The sequence below is a fragment of the Malurus melanocephalus genome, unplaced genomic scaffold, assembly GCF_030028575.1.
Source record: "Malurus melanocephalus ecotype Western Australia unplaced genomic scaffold, MMel_1.1 scaffold_12, whole genome shotgun sequence".
Classification (NCBI taxonomy): domain Eukaryota; kingdom Metazoa; phylum Chordata; class Aves; order Passeriformes; family Maluridae; genus Malurus; species Malurus melanocephalus.
Window position 1 is genome coordinate 1,427,739 of NW_026623244.1, and position 13,275 is coordinate 1,441,013.

General features: G+C 50.0%; 2 protein-coding genes across 2 annotated transcripts; both read left to right on the forward strand.

Moving 5' to 3' along the window:
- Positions 1-2,321: 2,321 nt before the first annotated feature.
- On the forward strand, positions 2,322-5,196 carry CALHM3 (calcium homeostasis modulator 3). The gene is made up of 3 exons (XM_057379096.1): positions 2,322-2,608; positions 3,515-3,770; positions 4,735-5,196. Exons 1-3 carry the CDS (start codon positions 2,322-2,324, stop codon positions 5,194-5,196), a joined length of 1,005 nt encoding a protein of 334 aa, XP_057235079.1.
- Positions 5,197-9,266: 4,070 nt separating this feature from the next.
- Positions 9,267-12,536, forward strand: CALHM1 (calcium homeostasis modulator 1). The gene is made up of 2 exons (XM_057379223.1): positions 9,267-10,130; positions 11,469-12,536. The coding sequence occupies exons 1-2, from the start codon at positions 9,582-9,584 to the stop codon at positions 11,934-11,936; spliced, it is 1,017 nt and encodes a 338-aa protein (XP_057235206.1). The 5' UTR covers positions 9,267-9,581; the 3' UTR covers positions 11,937-12,536.
- The last annotated feature ends 739 nt before the right edge of the window (positions 12,537-13,275 follow it).

Here is a 13,275-nt window from a genome sequence, read left to right on the forward strand (position 1 = left end):
TGGTAATTTACTCCCAAGGGGGGCAAGGAAAGGAGGTCCCCTCTTTGCACTGTGTTCTGCAATTCTGAGGCTAAAGTAGAGAGTTGTCCAACATGGCCCTCCAAAAAATGCACTGAGAAACAACAGCTTCCAGCATGGTTTTGGAGATTTGCTATCRAGGAGCAGTTGCTTTCCTCATAGCAGGCTCAACAGGATGACTACACTGCTGGACATATGGGGCAGGTCCACGTGCCAGAGGAGACAGATTATTTTAATCCTTTTTCCTTCTTCATTTCACCCTAAGAAGTGAGCAATCAATTGTGATAAGTTTTGAGAATAATTTTGAACATTTGTCCAGTTATAGCAATTTGCTTACCTCAACAGGCCTATTTCTCTTCCTTCCCCAGGAAACTCTCAATGTCTTTCTCTGCAAGTTAGGAATATTCCATTCCCTCTACAGTTCAACAACTCAATGTCTCAGCTGTGAACCAGTGGTGAGAACCCAATCACAACAGAGCACAGTGATTACCCTGAGGCAYCCTTTACAGAATTTTAACATCCAGGTCGTGACATGGCACTTGGGAGAAGCAAAATTCCCTTATAGATTGTCCTGTCCAGAGGATATTTCCTACTCTTTTTATGTCTTATTTTTCTGAGCTGTGAGAAATTGTTTAGCCTTTACTACGTTTTTGCCCAGGAGAGCTGGAAAGGCAAAACGATTTTTCTAAAGTAATTGTTCTACAGAGAGCRCTCACTTTCTGAAGCCGAGTCAGCACATAAATGTGAGCCATTAAATGAGAAACCCTCGAGTATTGAAACAGTTGAGAACCAAGACAGGCTGCACCCTGGCTAAAAATCARCTGTAGAGTTCAGCCAGGGGTCATGATGCCCTATAACAGCAATGTGGAGGGGTCCTGATGTCCTATAATGGCAAAATGGAAACATGAGCTGATTAGCCAGGGGTTTTTATTGCTGATGGATGAACATTAACAGGCAATTCACTCACAGGTAAAGGAGAACACAAATATTATGGTTGGAGCAAATCTATTTCATTAAAGTAACAGTGCRAKTTGCTGTTCAGATTGGTGGAAGTGACATTCAYCTGTGATTCATCTGAATGTGCCTGGGAGTGACTACAGGTACCCCCTCCCTGCTGATCCTTTTCAGTGCAATSCCATCAGGGCAACCAGCCCTGCATGGGCAGAAACCACAGTGCTGGCAGCAAGTGCACTTCATGGAGATAATTCCTCTCTTTTTTACAAAATAGATAAAACTATTCCACTTTCCACTCCCTGCCCCCTTTCTGAATGCATTTGGAAACCCAAGCTGTGAAGAAATCTGAAAATGTTTTCAGTGGAAAGCTGGGGAGGGGAAAATCACATTGATTATGTCATGGAAAAAAAAAAAACCAAAAAAACCCAGAGCTTCCTTGTGTGGCAATGAGTTGCATTTTTTACATTTATATTTATCTGTAAAATGAACTTTGGAGAGGAAAAGATGATGAGGATGATAACCCAGTCCCATGGGGCAAAAGAACCAGCTGTTCTGATKGCASYRTGCCCTCTGAGGGGCAGCAAGAAGYRMCCCAGTGCAGGAGYCTCGGRCATGGATGTAGGTATGGTACAAATATCACACTATATATGGGATGCACAGCCAAGAGCAGCCTTTGCACCAAAGCTTTGCCCCAGCTTTGAAAGCTACCAGTTATCACTTCATTTTTACTAAAGGCTTGGCCTTTTCAGCCCATTTTCATATGGAAATCTGAGCTTGCAGCCACACAGTGCACTCAGAGCCAGACACGAAATCCCTGCCCCACGCAGGGCTGGGAGCATGCAAAGAGAAGAGGGGCAGCAGCAGAAACACAGCTGAGCTCATTTGACTCACCTGGTTTCTCCTCGATGGTGAAACAGCCAACACCTTCAATCAGCAGGGAGAGCAGCTCGCAGGCATCCACCAATGGCTCTCCATAGAGAGTCACCATCTCCGGAGGGAGGGACCCAGCACCACTGCAGGCTGTCACTGGTTGGCATGTGGGACAGCCCCAAAAATGAAAAACAAGGTGGAAAAAAAAACCTGCTAGAGGCTGTATCCATCAGTTCACCTAGAAAAGCTACCAGCTGCCCTGGAAGACAAGCCCTGGGTGAGAGCCAGACCTGTGAGAGCTGAGGAGAAGCCCCAGCACAGGGTGATCCCCCTGCCACAGCAGCTCTCTGCCATCCTCATCCTCCTGCTGGCTGTGAGTCCCCAGCCCTGTGGCAGCTGAAGGAGGGACAAAGGCAGACAGGCCATTCTGGGCAGCACAGGGRTTTCCCACGAGGAGCACTCCTGGCCAAAGGAACACAATGGATCGKTTCCGGATGATCTTCCAGTACTTCCAATCCAACTCGGAGTCTGTAATGAATGGGATCTGTGGGCTGCTGGCCCTGGCTAGTGTAAAGATGTACACCAGCTTTGACTTCAGCTGTCCCTGCCTGCCCCACTACAACACAGTATATGGCTTGGGGATCATGTTCATACCCCCCATCATCCTCTTCCTCTGCGGCCTCATCCTCAACAGACAGTCCCTGGTGATGCTGGAGGAGTGGAGGCGACCACAGGGGCRCAGGAAGAAGGACCCTGCTGTCATCAGGTGGGGTTTTCAGAGGCAATGGCATCCCTCTTTTCACCTGCCACCTACCTGTCTCTCTCCATAGTTTTGATCCTCCTAGTAGTTAATTTTCTTGTAAGTTCATCTCCCAAGACCCTTCCCCATGACCCTGGAGGGGCAGGGGTGTGGCAAATGCATTTCCCATTTCTGCACAGCAGAAGCTAAGGCAGTCTTGTCCCATCCCAGCAAAGGAGCGTAGGAGTGCCTTAACACCTGGGCTTATGTCACCACCCTGGAAAACTGCATTGCTGCTGCCTGTCATGCACTCACAGGGTGTCTCCCGGGGCTTCCATGTCCAAAAAGATGAGGCATTTCCTTTTAAATACGCAGAAGGTGTGGCATTTTCATCACAGTCATTCTTTATCAAAAGCCTCAGGGTCTCCCTCCCTTCACCTGTGTTTTTGCTAAGTCATACTGGTGGAAGGGAGAGGAGAATCACATTCCATCTGTTACATGCAAAGTTTAATGTAGTGTGCAAGTTGGCTCAGAGAAGAGCAAGAAAGGCTGAAGAAAAAAGAAGGGATTTTCCAGATCAAAACTGAACTGATGAGAAAAGGAGGTGTTAATGTGGAAGACAAGCRAGAGCTGACAAGGATCTGTGTGTGGGAGACATAAATGTGTGGTTGAGGCAAGCACACAATGAGGGGACAATGCACTGAGTGCAGACAGCACACGGGCACTGCCACGTGTTGGTGCAGGCTTCACTAAAGGCAACACCAACAAAGACATCCCAGAGGGGAAGCATCAGCTGGAGCAATGCTGGGGACAGTCCTGGGAGTCAATTCCCAGGAAGACTGCTTGGCAGAGGACAGCCTRCCTCCCTCAGGGCTCTGGATGAGGAGAAAGCTCCCAGCATTTACCCACTCACCTCTCTCTCTCCTGGCCCAGGTACTTGTGCTCCTCCATCATGCAGCGAGCCATGGTTGCCCCTGTYGTCTGGATCGTAGTCACCCTCCTGGATGGCAAATGCCTGATCTGTGCTTTCAGCAGCTCCATGGATCCCGAGAAGTTCATGGGCTTTGCCAATGCCAGCACAGCGCAGGTGCAGCAGCTGCTGGCCAAGGTGCCCTGCAAGGACGAGGAGCTCGTGAGGAACAGCACGACCCGCAAGGCGGTGTCCAGGTACCTGCGCTGCTGCTCCCAGGTGGGTCACTGCTGCCACAGCCTCTGGTGTCAGTGAGGTGACAGGGCATGTGGCATCTGCTCCTGCTCTGCCTTGATCTGTCACCACTTCACTGTGGCCAGGCAAGGAGCAAGGCTGCTCTGTGCTTCTTTTTGCCTCCAAATATTGCTATCCTAAGTGACAATCTTGAGTCACTCAGGCAAAAAAAAAGGAAAGAAATGATGAATGGGTTAATAATAGAACTTTTTTTTCTAGAAGAACCAGCAGCTTCTAAACCCAGATAATAAAAGACAGGTTGTATAAAATTTAGATGTGTTCTAAAGCCCTATTCAGTGTCAGAAGACCTTTCTAACTGCTAACCCTGCAGACAGGACCTGCTGTTTTAAGGACTGTGCAAGCTCAGACAGCTGAAAACAGCTTGCTGAGGAGCAATAGAATGGGGCACAATGGGAAGCGGAGCCCTGACTGGCCTCTGCTCTTGGTACAGGAGTGCCAAGTCAGGGATGGGGACTGGTGGAACGTCATTGGAAACAAGCCCTTCCTTCTCATCCATGGRATCTGCCCATRATCCGGGCTGTTTTAACCCTGSTGTGGGGACTCCTGRCCCTGGAGTTAGTGTAGGTGTCACTGAAGATCACTGGAGATAAGGAAGCACCAAAGGAGAGCACTGAAGACCCCTTTCCCTGGGCACTCCTATGCTCAAAGCAAATGCCTGTCTGCTCCAGGCTAACTTTGCAATCAGTTACCCTTACTGAATGATTCATGCACTGATAAATATCCCATATTCTCTGGGAGGAGATTACACCAACCCTCGGAGTGCAGTGCAGGGTGCTGGACTAGAGGAACAGATCAAAGACAGGAGTCCAGACATGCCACATTTCCCCCCCAGCCACACAAACTCCCTGTCTCACTGTTACAGGCAGAGCTCATGCCTGTCCTTGTGTCTGGCTTGCTCCTGTTTCATTGCTTCTTTCTTATCACACAGGCACTTGGCTGGAGCATTTTGTTGATCCTTATCATAGCAGCTTTCCTTGCCCGCTGGCTCCGACCTTGCTTCAACCAGGCTGCCCTCCTGCAGGCACGTCACTGGAGCAACTACATTGACATCGAGCAAAAGATTTTTGAGGAAACCTGCTGYGAGCACAGCCGGCTCTTTGCTCACAAATGCATCCTCCACTTCTTTGAAAGCATGAGGCAAGAGATCAAACTGCACAGCTTCAGCCTGCCTAGGGAGGAAGAGGGGGCTGAAGAAGAGGAAGATCTTCTCCRAGGCATCACAGATCAGGATCAGGTGAACAAACTTCTGAAAACGTGGTACTGTGAGAAACCTCCCCTGGATGTCAGCCAGGCAACGCAGAGGCATCCCCTGGTGCCAGAGAGAYGCCCTCTGCCCTGGGCAGACAGCCCCAGCACCCATTCCAAGTTCCCCCAGCACACCAATGTGTAAAGGGGGCTTTGTCCTGCAGATACTGAAGGATCACTGCCAAACCTCTGCACAAAGCAAGGACCAGTGGGCAGATGAGAACGGTGCTCACACCTTCCTCCAAAACCCCAAAGGCTCCACTCCACGATGTGCCCAGCAGAACCTCCAAAGTCAGTTGGATCTGAGGGTCCAAAGGTTCCAAATGCAGTCATTATTAATGACATTTCTCAGCAGAGGGCTCTGTGGGGCACTTCTGTCGTATTAAAAACTTTGCAGTTTCTTACAGCTGTGATAAAAATGTGCTGGTTTGAGGAAGGGCTTGACCACAGCAGCAACATCRGGCTGGTACACAAACCATACACACACAGAGGTGTGAGGAGCTCCTGCCCAATCCAGTGAAACCTGGTTAAAGGGTTATGATTTAACTGGCAACTCTCTTAGTACCACACCAACATATTTACTTAAAAAGGTAAAACCACCTCCTATGTCTTCCCATCTCCTGAGAGCTCTGGCTGCCCCCAGCCCAGCTGCCAAACTGTTCTGCCTCCCYCTAAGAACMCATYAATACTTCCATGCATTTTAAAAGTKAAATATGGCAACACACTCCAAATTCATGGAGCAGCATAACTCTAATTGAAGATACCCCCAAATAAGGATTGGATTGGGTTGGATTTGCAGAAGGGAAAGGAAATKAAGACTTTGCTTAACACAGCCATGGGACTGCTGGGGTTTAGTCAGCTGCTCTAAGCACCGGTGTGAGCCACGGAAAGGACACACTGACTCTGTCTGAAAAATCTGAACACAGATTTTAAACACTCCCCTGCTAGATTTGGGTACAAACTGACCTATCCAGAGGATCATCCTTGCAACACCTATTTGGRCATTTCCATCCATAGTTTCAAACTTGTTTGAATGTAACCGTATCTCTGAGCCTTTAATACTAATTGCTTTCTCACCTGCTTTTTCCAGCTCCCATTGTGCATGCTGCCAGTTTGGTACTTCTGTCCAGAATTTCTGTTCGGATGCATTAAATGTTTTATTGCAAACTAACCCAGAGCAGACATATCTATTCCTCCAGGCTGAACCTCACACTGATGCCTGCTTTGYCCCTGGGAGGGAGAGGGGCAATGTGTAGGGGCGGGGACCAGGTGGGGGTGAAGAAGAAAAGTCTCATTGGGTGTGTATGGATAAAGGGGGCAAGCGTGGCTTCCAGGAGGAAAGAAGAGGTGGGAGAGGTGCAGAGAAACACACATTGGGACTAAATCCAAAACAAGGGATCAAAATAAAAATTAAAATTAATGTTCCCCAAATTAACTTTTCAAGTTGCTGGCAGGTGGGTCACCTCCTCCCCAGGATGTTTGTATGCACAGGTCAGAGAATGAGGAGATACTGGGCAGAACACTGGGAGGCCAAATTACTCCATAGCCCACTGTGGACAACTGCACTCCTTGGCCCACTGAGGCCCAGTCAGGAGCTGCAGGGTGCAGAGGGATGGGCTGCAGAGCTTTTATTTGCATAGCAAAATCAGATCTGGGTGAATCCCTGAGCTACTTGGATGTGCTCAGGGAGTGCACAAAGCCAGCTGTGTTTGGGGATAACACAGCAATCTTCTCCCCAGGAGCTGCTTAGATCCAGGGAGATTCTGAGCTCTTATTTGAAGTCAGCATTGCACTTTGAATTGTGTCTCTGGTTTACTTTTATCAGACACGACATCACAAATCYGAGGCTGAGGCTCAGTTCAGACTCACCATTTCATGCTAATCAAATTGGATATTTTCCTAACATACTCAGAGCTGAGGTCTGCAGTTGCCTTTGCATGCTGCTTTCCATGTTCTCAGGTTTTAAGTCATCCCAGTGAGGCCACAAAATATGAAATGCAAAAAAGGGGAAGAGGAACAGATTTGTTATCTGTACCAGGAGGGAGAAAACMAGAGGGTTTAAGGGTSCTGCCATAGATTTTGCAGGTCTACRAAGGTTCACGTGCTGCTGGGAGGGTCTGGTGTGGTCAAGGAGTAGCTCCAGTTGGCTGGGGCCATGGGTGCTCATCCTTCCCAGCCTTCCTGAGTCCCCTGCTCTGTTTCCTTCTGCAGCCCAAGAACACTTCTCCATTGTGGAAAGTGGTATCTGGCACCCCATGACAGGACAAGAGGCAACAAACCCAAAATGCAGGCAATTCCAYTTAAACMGAAGAAAAYATTYRTTTTGAGGGTGATGGAAAGGCTTGCCCAGAAAGTCTATGGCACCTCCATCTATGGAAATAGTCACATCTCAGTTAAAAGTGATCCTGAACGTGCTCTGCGCAGGGGTGGTGGGTGCACCAAAGAATCTCCAGARCTCCCTTCCCACCAGCTCYATTARRWGTGTGTATYCTCYTGTGGAAATTTGGGCACAGAGGGTCATTCACAACCTTAAGCAGCTCTCTATCTCTGAGGGCTGTTATGTGTGACCTGCAGACATGTCCGACATCCTCAGGGATCCTCATCTGCCAAGAGCCTGTGAAACAGCAGGGCTGACTGCAAAGACAACTTCCCAAACTATCCTGTTGGGAATTGTCACTGCTTTCACATCCCTCACTGCTTTCACATCCCTCCTTTCTATACCCTACACTGACGGGGACATGCAAACCTCTCCTCACCTCCACACCTTGCAGTCTGTCTTGGTGTGCAGGTGCAGGACTGGATCCTGGGAGGGGCTTGGCCATTTACCATCTCTTCCAGGACATGGTTTCCAGAGCACGAGTAAATTGGGATTGTGGGAGGAAGTATCAGCTCTGCCTTCYCTTGCAAGTCAGTTGGAGTGAAGARTGAATATTCTGTTGGGRARCTCATGAAAACAAAGTCCTCCCTAACAATGCAACATGGAAAGAAAATTCCAGGCATTGTCTTCTATGGGATCTTTTTGGATTTCCACTGACCTGTTGCTCGCTTCAGTGAGAACAGTAGTGCTGTACACCAAGAGGCTCAGCCCCTTCATTCATGTTTAATAAAAGGCAGAGTTTTCCTGGAGATCAAAAAGYTCTCTGCTTTTTACAAGGTTGATTCACGCAGCCTTTGATGTGAGCTGCCCTTCAAAAAGCCACTCACCAGGTGAATAGGAAAGCCAATCTGTGTTCTTAGCTAGTAACACAATAAGCTACATCTATATTCATGCAGCAAAATCTCTTCCCATTTGATGAGATCATGCAATTAACCTCTCCACAGCAGGCAGAGCTGACTGCTCAGGTATTACCCACATGCTCTGTGCTCACCTCTGCGGTGGCTTCTCGGGGTAAACTCAACATTACCAACTGAGCCCAGGGCTGGTGCGGGGCAGACTCAGAAGCTGCAGCACTGACTAATGGTCCAAACACCTGGTCTGGCTTTCCACCTCTTAATGACACACTGCAAAGCCTTGGGGAAAAGTACCTTCCATGTGTCTTCCTTGTGCCACCCACCGATGTACAGCTTCCCTTCCTGCAGCCACCAGGGCAGTCACGTTGCTGCYCAGTCAGATGTGTCTTGACTCTCACATCAGCAGCACAGGTGGTGCCTGGACAGAAGCAACTGAGCACTTGCCACTGTCTGTTTTACAGCCACTTGTAGTCCCAATAATCCCCCATCTTTCGGCCAGCTTGAGGGAGCAACCAAGTGCATCAAGGCCGCTTTGTGAACTGGGAACAGAGACACAGGAGAACACCAACAACACCATCCACCTCTTTTAGATTTGGGCTGTGGAAGCCAAGCCTGGCCTAACTGTTACCTCTCCTTCCTTTGCTTTTCYTTTTCTTATCCCTTCTCTCTGTAGCATAAAAAAAGAAAAGCTATTTCCCAGGGAAGCAGGTACAGAAGTAGGGGCTCGCAGRCCTGCTAGGTGCTTGCATTAGATGCTGCTGAGGCAAGGCAGACACACAGAGGGAAGAGCAAAGCTCTGGAATCCCATTTCTCCATGTGTGCCAGCACTGCAGAAGTGGCGTGTCCTGTTCAGCCCTGGGAGGAGCATCCACCTCCTGCATTTGCAAACAGGTTCACAAAGGCCAATCAGCCAACTCTGCCCAGGGCACAGAGCGCTCCGGCAAGGAAACAGCCATGGTAACACCTGCACCCTCCAGCCAACGGGACTGGTGGCTGGGAGACTGCAGAAATGGGGGTGTGGAAAAGAAKGAAATCAGGTTTTGCAAATCAAAACCAACCCAGGCCCCAGATCCAAAGAAGTGGAGGAGGAAGCAAACTCTAAACTTTTGTAAGCAGCAAAATCAGCAGAAAAAATACTTTTMATTTTCTGCTTTAAGTACTGGGGCTGTAGAAGAGCATGAATGAAAAAGTGAACTGCACAGAGACTTGGTGATGCCCCTCTCTGAAGAGGAAATCTGAAYAAATGAAGTAAACCAAGGCCACAGCTTGGACCCTGGTGGGGGAAGGAATCAACAGAAGATGGACAAGTTTCGTATGATCTTCCAGTTCTTCCAGTCCAACCAGGAGTCTTTCATGAATGGCATCTGTGGGATCATGGCCCTTGCCAGCACCCAGATGTACTCAGCCTTTGATTTCAACTGYCCCTGCCTGCCACACTACAACCTGGCTTATGGGCTGGGCATCCTCCTGGTGCCCCCCTTCATCTTGTTCCTGCTGGGCTTTGTGCTCAACAACAACATCTCCATGCTGGCAGAGGAGTGGCGGCGGCCGCAGGGCCAGCGGGGGAAGGACCCGGCCGTCCTGCGCTACATGTTCTGCTCCATGGCACAGCGGGCCATGATCGCCCCCGCCGTCTGGGTGTCGGTGACACTGCTGGATGGCAAGTGCATCACCTGTGCCTTCTGCACCTCGGTGCCCGTGGAGACCCTGGGCAATGCCAGCCACCCCCGCCTGTCCCAGCGGGAGATACAGCGGGTCCTCGCCCGAATCCCCTGCAGGGACATCTACAATGGGCAGGAGCTCATTGCCAACGAAGTGGCCGTCAGGTACCTGCGCTGCATCTCACAGGTAAGAGGCACCGTGSCTGTGCTCTCACTGGTGGCTTGGGGTGAGGCACTGCCAGCCTTGACAGAATCTCCTTGCAGAAATCAAGCTGCAGAAGGAGAAACTGGTGATTTTGCAGGGGTACAGGGCACTCAGACTCAGCTAGCTGTAGGTCATCCTGATATAACTGGCCCCCTCTCCTGCCTGGGCAGCCTGGGGCTGCAGGGCARTGACAGACAAACCATGTGCATGCATTTGTTTGAAGCAAGTTCAGAAGGGGCTGACATAGCTCTTACTCAGTGGCTGGTGGGCCTGTCCCCTTCCCCAATAACCCATCAGTTGCTCTTTTTCTTATTATAACAAATGCAAGCAAAGGGCTGATAACCCTTGATGCTACTTGTCTCTGCTGCTGCATGGGAACAGCCAGGGTGTGTTTATTAACTATCCTAGGGAACCACAAATGAAGATGTGCCACTAACCACTTGTCCTGTGCTTAATTCCTCTCAAGCCTTGTGCTCCTGGCCATGCTGGAGACAGCATGGTCTGACACACCTGCCACTCGTGCTCCTGTTTAAAAGCRGCTCTTGTGACTGACCTCCTCAGGGAAGACAGGAATTATTATCCCATTTAAGAGAAATGGAGCCACAGGGATTTCTCCAAAGACACAAAGATGATTTTCCTGGCTAGGGCTTAGCTGGAAAGCACTGGGAGCTGAAAAACAGGAGCTCCCACCTAGATTGCTTCCTCCCAGGTGCTCTTTTAGGTGGTTGCATTTCCAGTGGTGTTCAACTTCATAAGCTCTGTCAGTACAGCCTGGTGGCAGCCTGAGCTAAGACTGATGGTGAACAAGACAGACTGGCCCTGGCTCTGCCCTCACCTCACCCTGTCAAACCCCATTAACAGAGGAGCTGTCACTGCTGCTCACTCACAGTAGATGTTACCAGGTCCAACAACTCAGAAACAGAGTTAGACAGCTGCATAAACCCTGGAACAATCCTGCAAGTCAGAGGACAAAGACTACCCTAGACCCAGATGAGCCAGTCGTACTGGAGGCAGGACCAAGCATTGGGTGCAAGAATCAGCCCTGGTGTTATTTATGGTCAGTGCCTGCTGATGCTCTACAAGGCAGGAAGYGAGGTGCTGCCCGTGTGGGTGCACTGAACAAAATTTCAGCACAAATGCACTGATGTAGTTCATATGGTTCCCTTGTCCAGCTTGACAGTATAATCACAGTCAAATGTCAAACAGCCCACAGTGGGGCCAGGCTTGTTTGCAAACCAGGGGGATTCTGCTGGTGGTAGGAAATGCGGGGCTTGTGTTCTGCCTGCCTGTGACAGCTTTGATTCCCCCTGGTCCCTCCAGGCTCTGGGCTGGTGCTTTGTGCTGCTGATGACCATGCTGGCTTTCTTGGTCAGATCCCTTCGGCCCTGCTTCAGCCAGGCTGCCTTCCTCAAGAGCAGATACTGGTCCCACTACATCGACATCGAGCGCAAGCTGTTCGACGAGACGTGTGCGGAGCACGCCAGGAGCTTCGCCAAGGTCTGCATCCAGCAGTTCTTTGAGAGCATGAGTGCAGACCTGGTGGCCACTCGCTGCCACCTGCCCAGGAAAGCCCCTGCAGATGCCGGGGAAGCTGCTGAGAAGCTCTTGGGCATCACCGACCGGGGCACCATGAACATGGCCCTGAAGAGCTGGCACAGATGCAAGCCCCCACTGAACCTCCACCCAGCTGCCCTCCCCACTGGCAATGGCTGGGCAGGAGAAGGGCAGCCCCCCACACACCCCTCTGYGCCCCGAAGAGAGACAGCTGCCTACTACAGCTGTGTGTGAGGGGCCATGGCTGTGCAGAGGCAGRATCTTTCTGTGAGATGCTGCAGAGAGGGCAGGAAGAACCAGGCACCAGCAAGGGCCAGTGCCACTGTGGCTTCAGGGGAACGGGCACCCAATGGGCTCAGTGGTGCTGGTGTGACCCCATCTGCTCTCACATCCAGTCCTACAGCATCAGTAATTCAGGTAACGAGTTTTGGGCCAGGAGGGACAATTATTCAAGGCCATGATGGACAAGCCCCAGGGATACTGAAAGGTGCAACGTGGCAACCAGGGGTGTCGTGTGTCCCACACCACCGAGCACCAGTGTTGTGGCAATTGCCAAGACAGACACTATCAGATGTGCAAAACTTCCTCTCTTTTACATGCTCAGCTCTGAGCAGTGCATTTGGGTTTAGGCAGTATTAAAAATCCTATGGTGGGGTARCAAGCTGGGGGTGCCTCTTTCTCCTGCCAAGTTGTGAAACCCTAAAAGATCCCATTACCCCTCCACACACTACATCCCCACAGACATACAGCTTCCAAGCCAAGAAAAGCTTTAAAACAAATTTGACCAAAGCACTAGGCTGGTTAAGGGATATCCCATATCACACTACATGTGACAGAAATGGTTGGAGTCACAGGGTCTATTAAACAAACATTCCACAGAAATGCTCCTTGAGGGAAGTGTCCAGACAAGGACAGCAGCTATCATTCAGCAGCAGGGAGCACAGACAGGGCCAGGCCAACAACTTGCCACAAATCTGCCTCAGGAGGATTTGTTCTTACAATTTTTCCTGGACTTCTCCCTGACACAAAGACTGTTGTTAAAAACCCACCTGGGTGTTTGTTTAAGGAGGCAAATAAATAATTTAGGCTTACCATTCAAGCTCTGTGCTCAGACACCAGGATTTATAAAAGCTGTTTACAAAAGCTGTTGGTGTTTCTTTACTTGGATACAATGAAAAGGACTGGGAGAGCCCCCAGGCCAAGCCCGGGGTGCTGAGGCTCCATGAGTTGAAGTGTTTTGCCAGTGCATGGCCGCCAGCAGCAGCCAGCCCTGGCTCTCTGAGGAGAAGCTGGGAAGCCACTGCCGATCCTGCACAAAAAAAGGTGGCTGCCCACTTCCAAAGAAACTGAGGATGACAGGATGCAGGCCCTCGAGGTGACTGTGGAAATCACAGCCCAGAAGACTGTTTCCCAGTGGCTCTCRTTTTATTACAAATATGCAGAAGGCAAACCCCTTTTAAGGGATGAGTTTTAGCCCTGCCATATCCCTTATGAGATGTTCATGCCCTTGAAATTTCTGCTGTGGGGTTCTTGTTGAAACAACTTATTATGGCTGGCCAGTAACTGAGGTGAC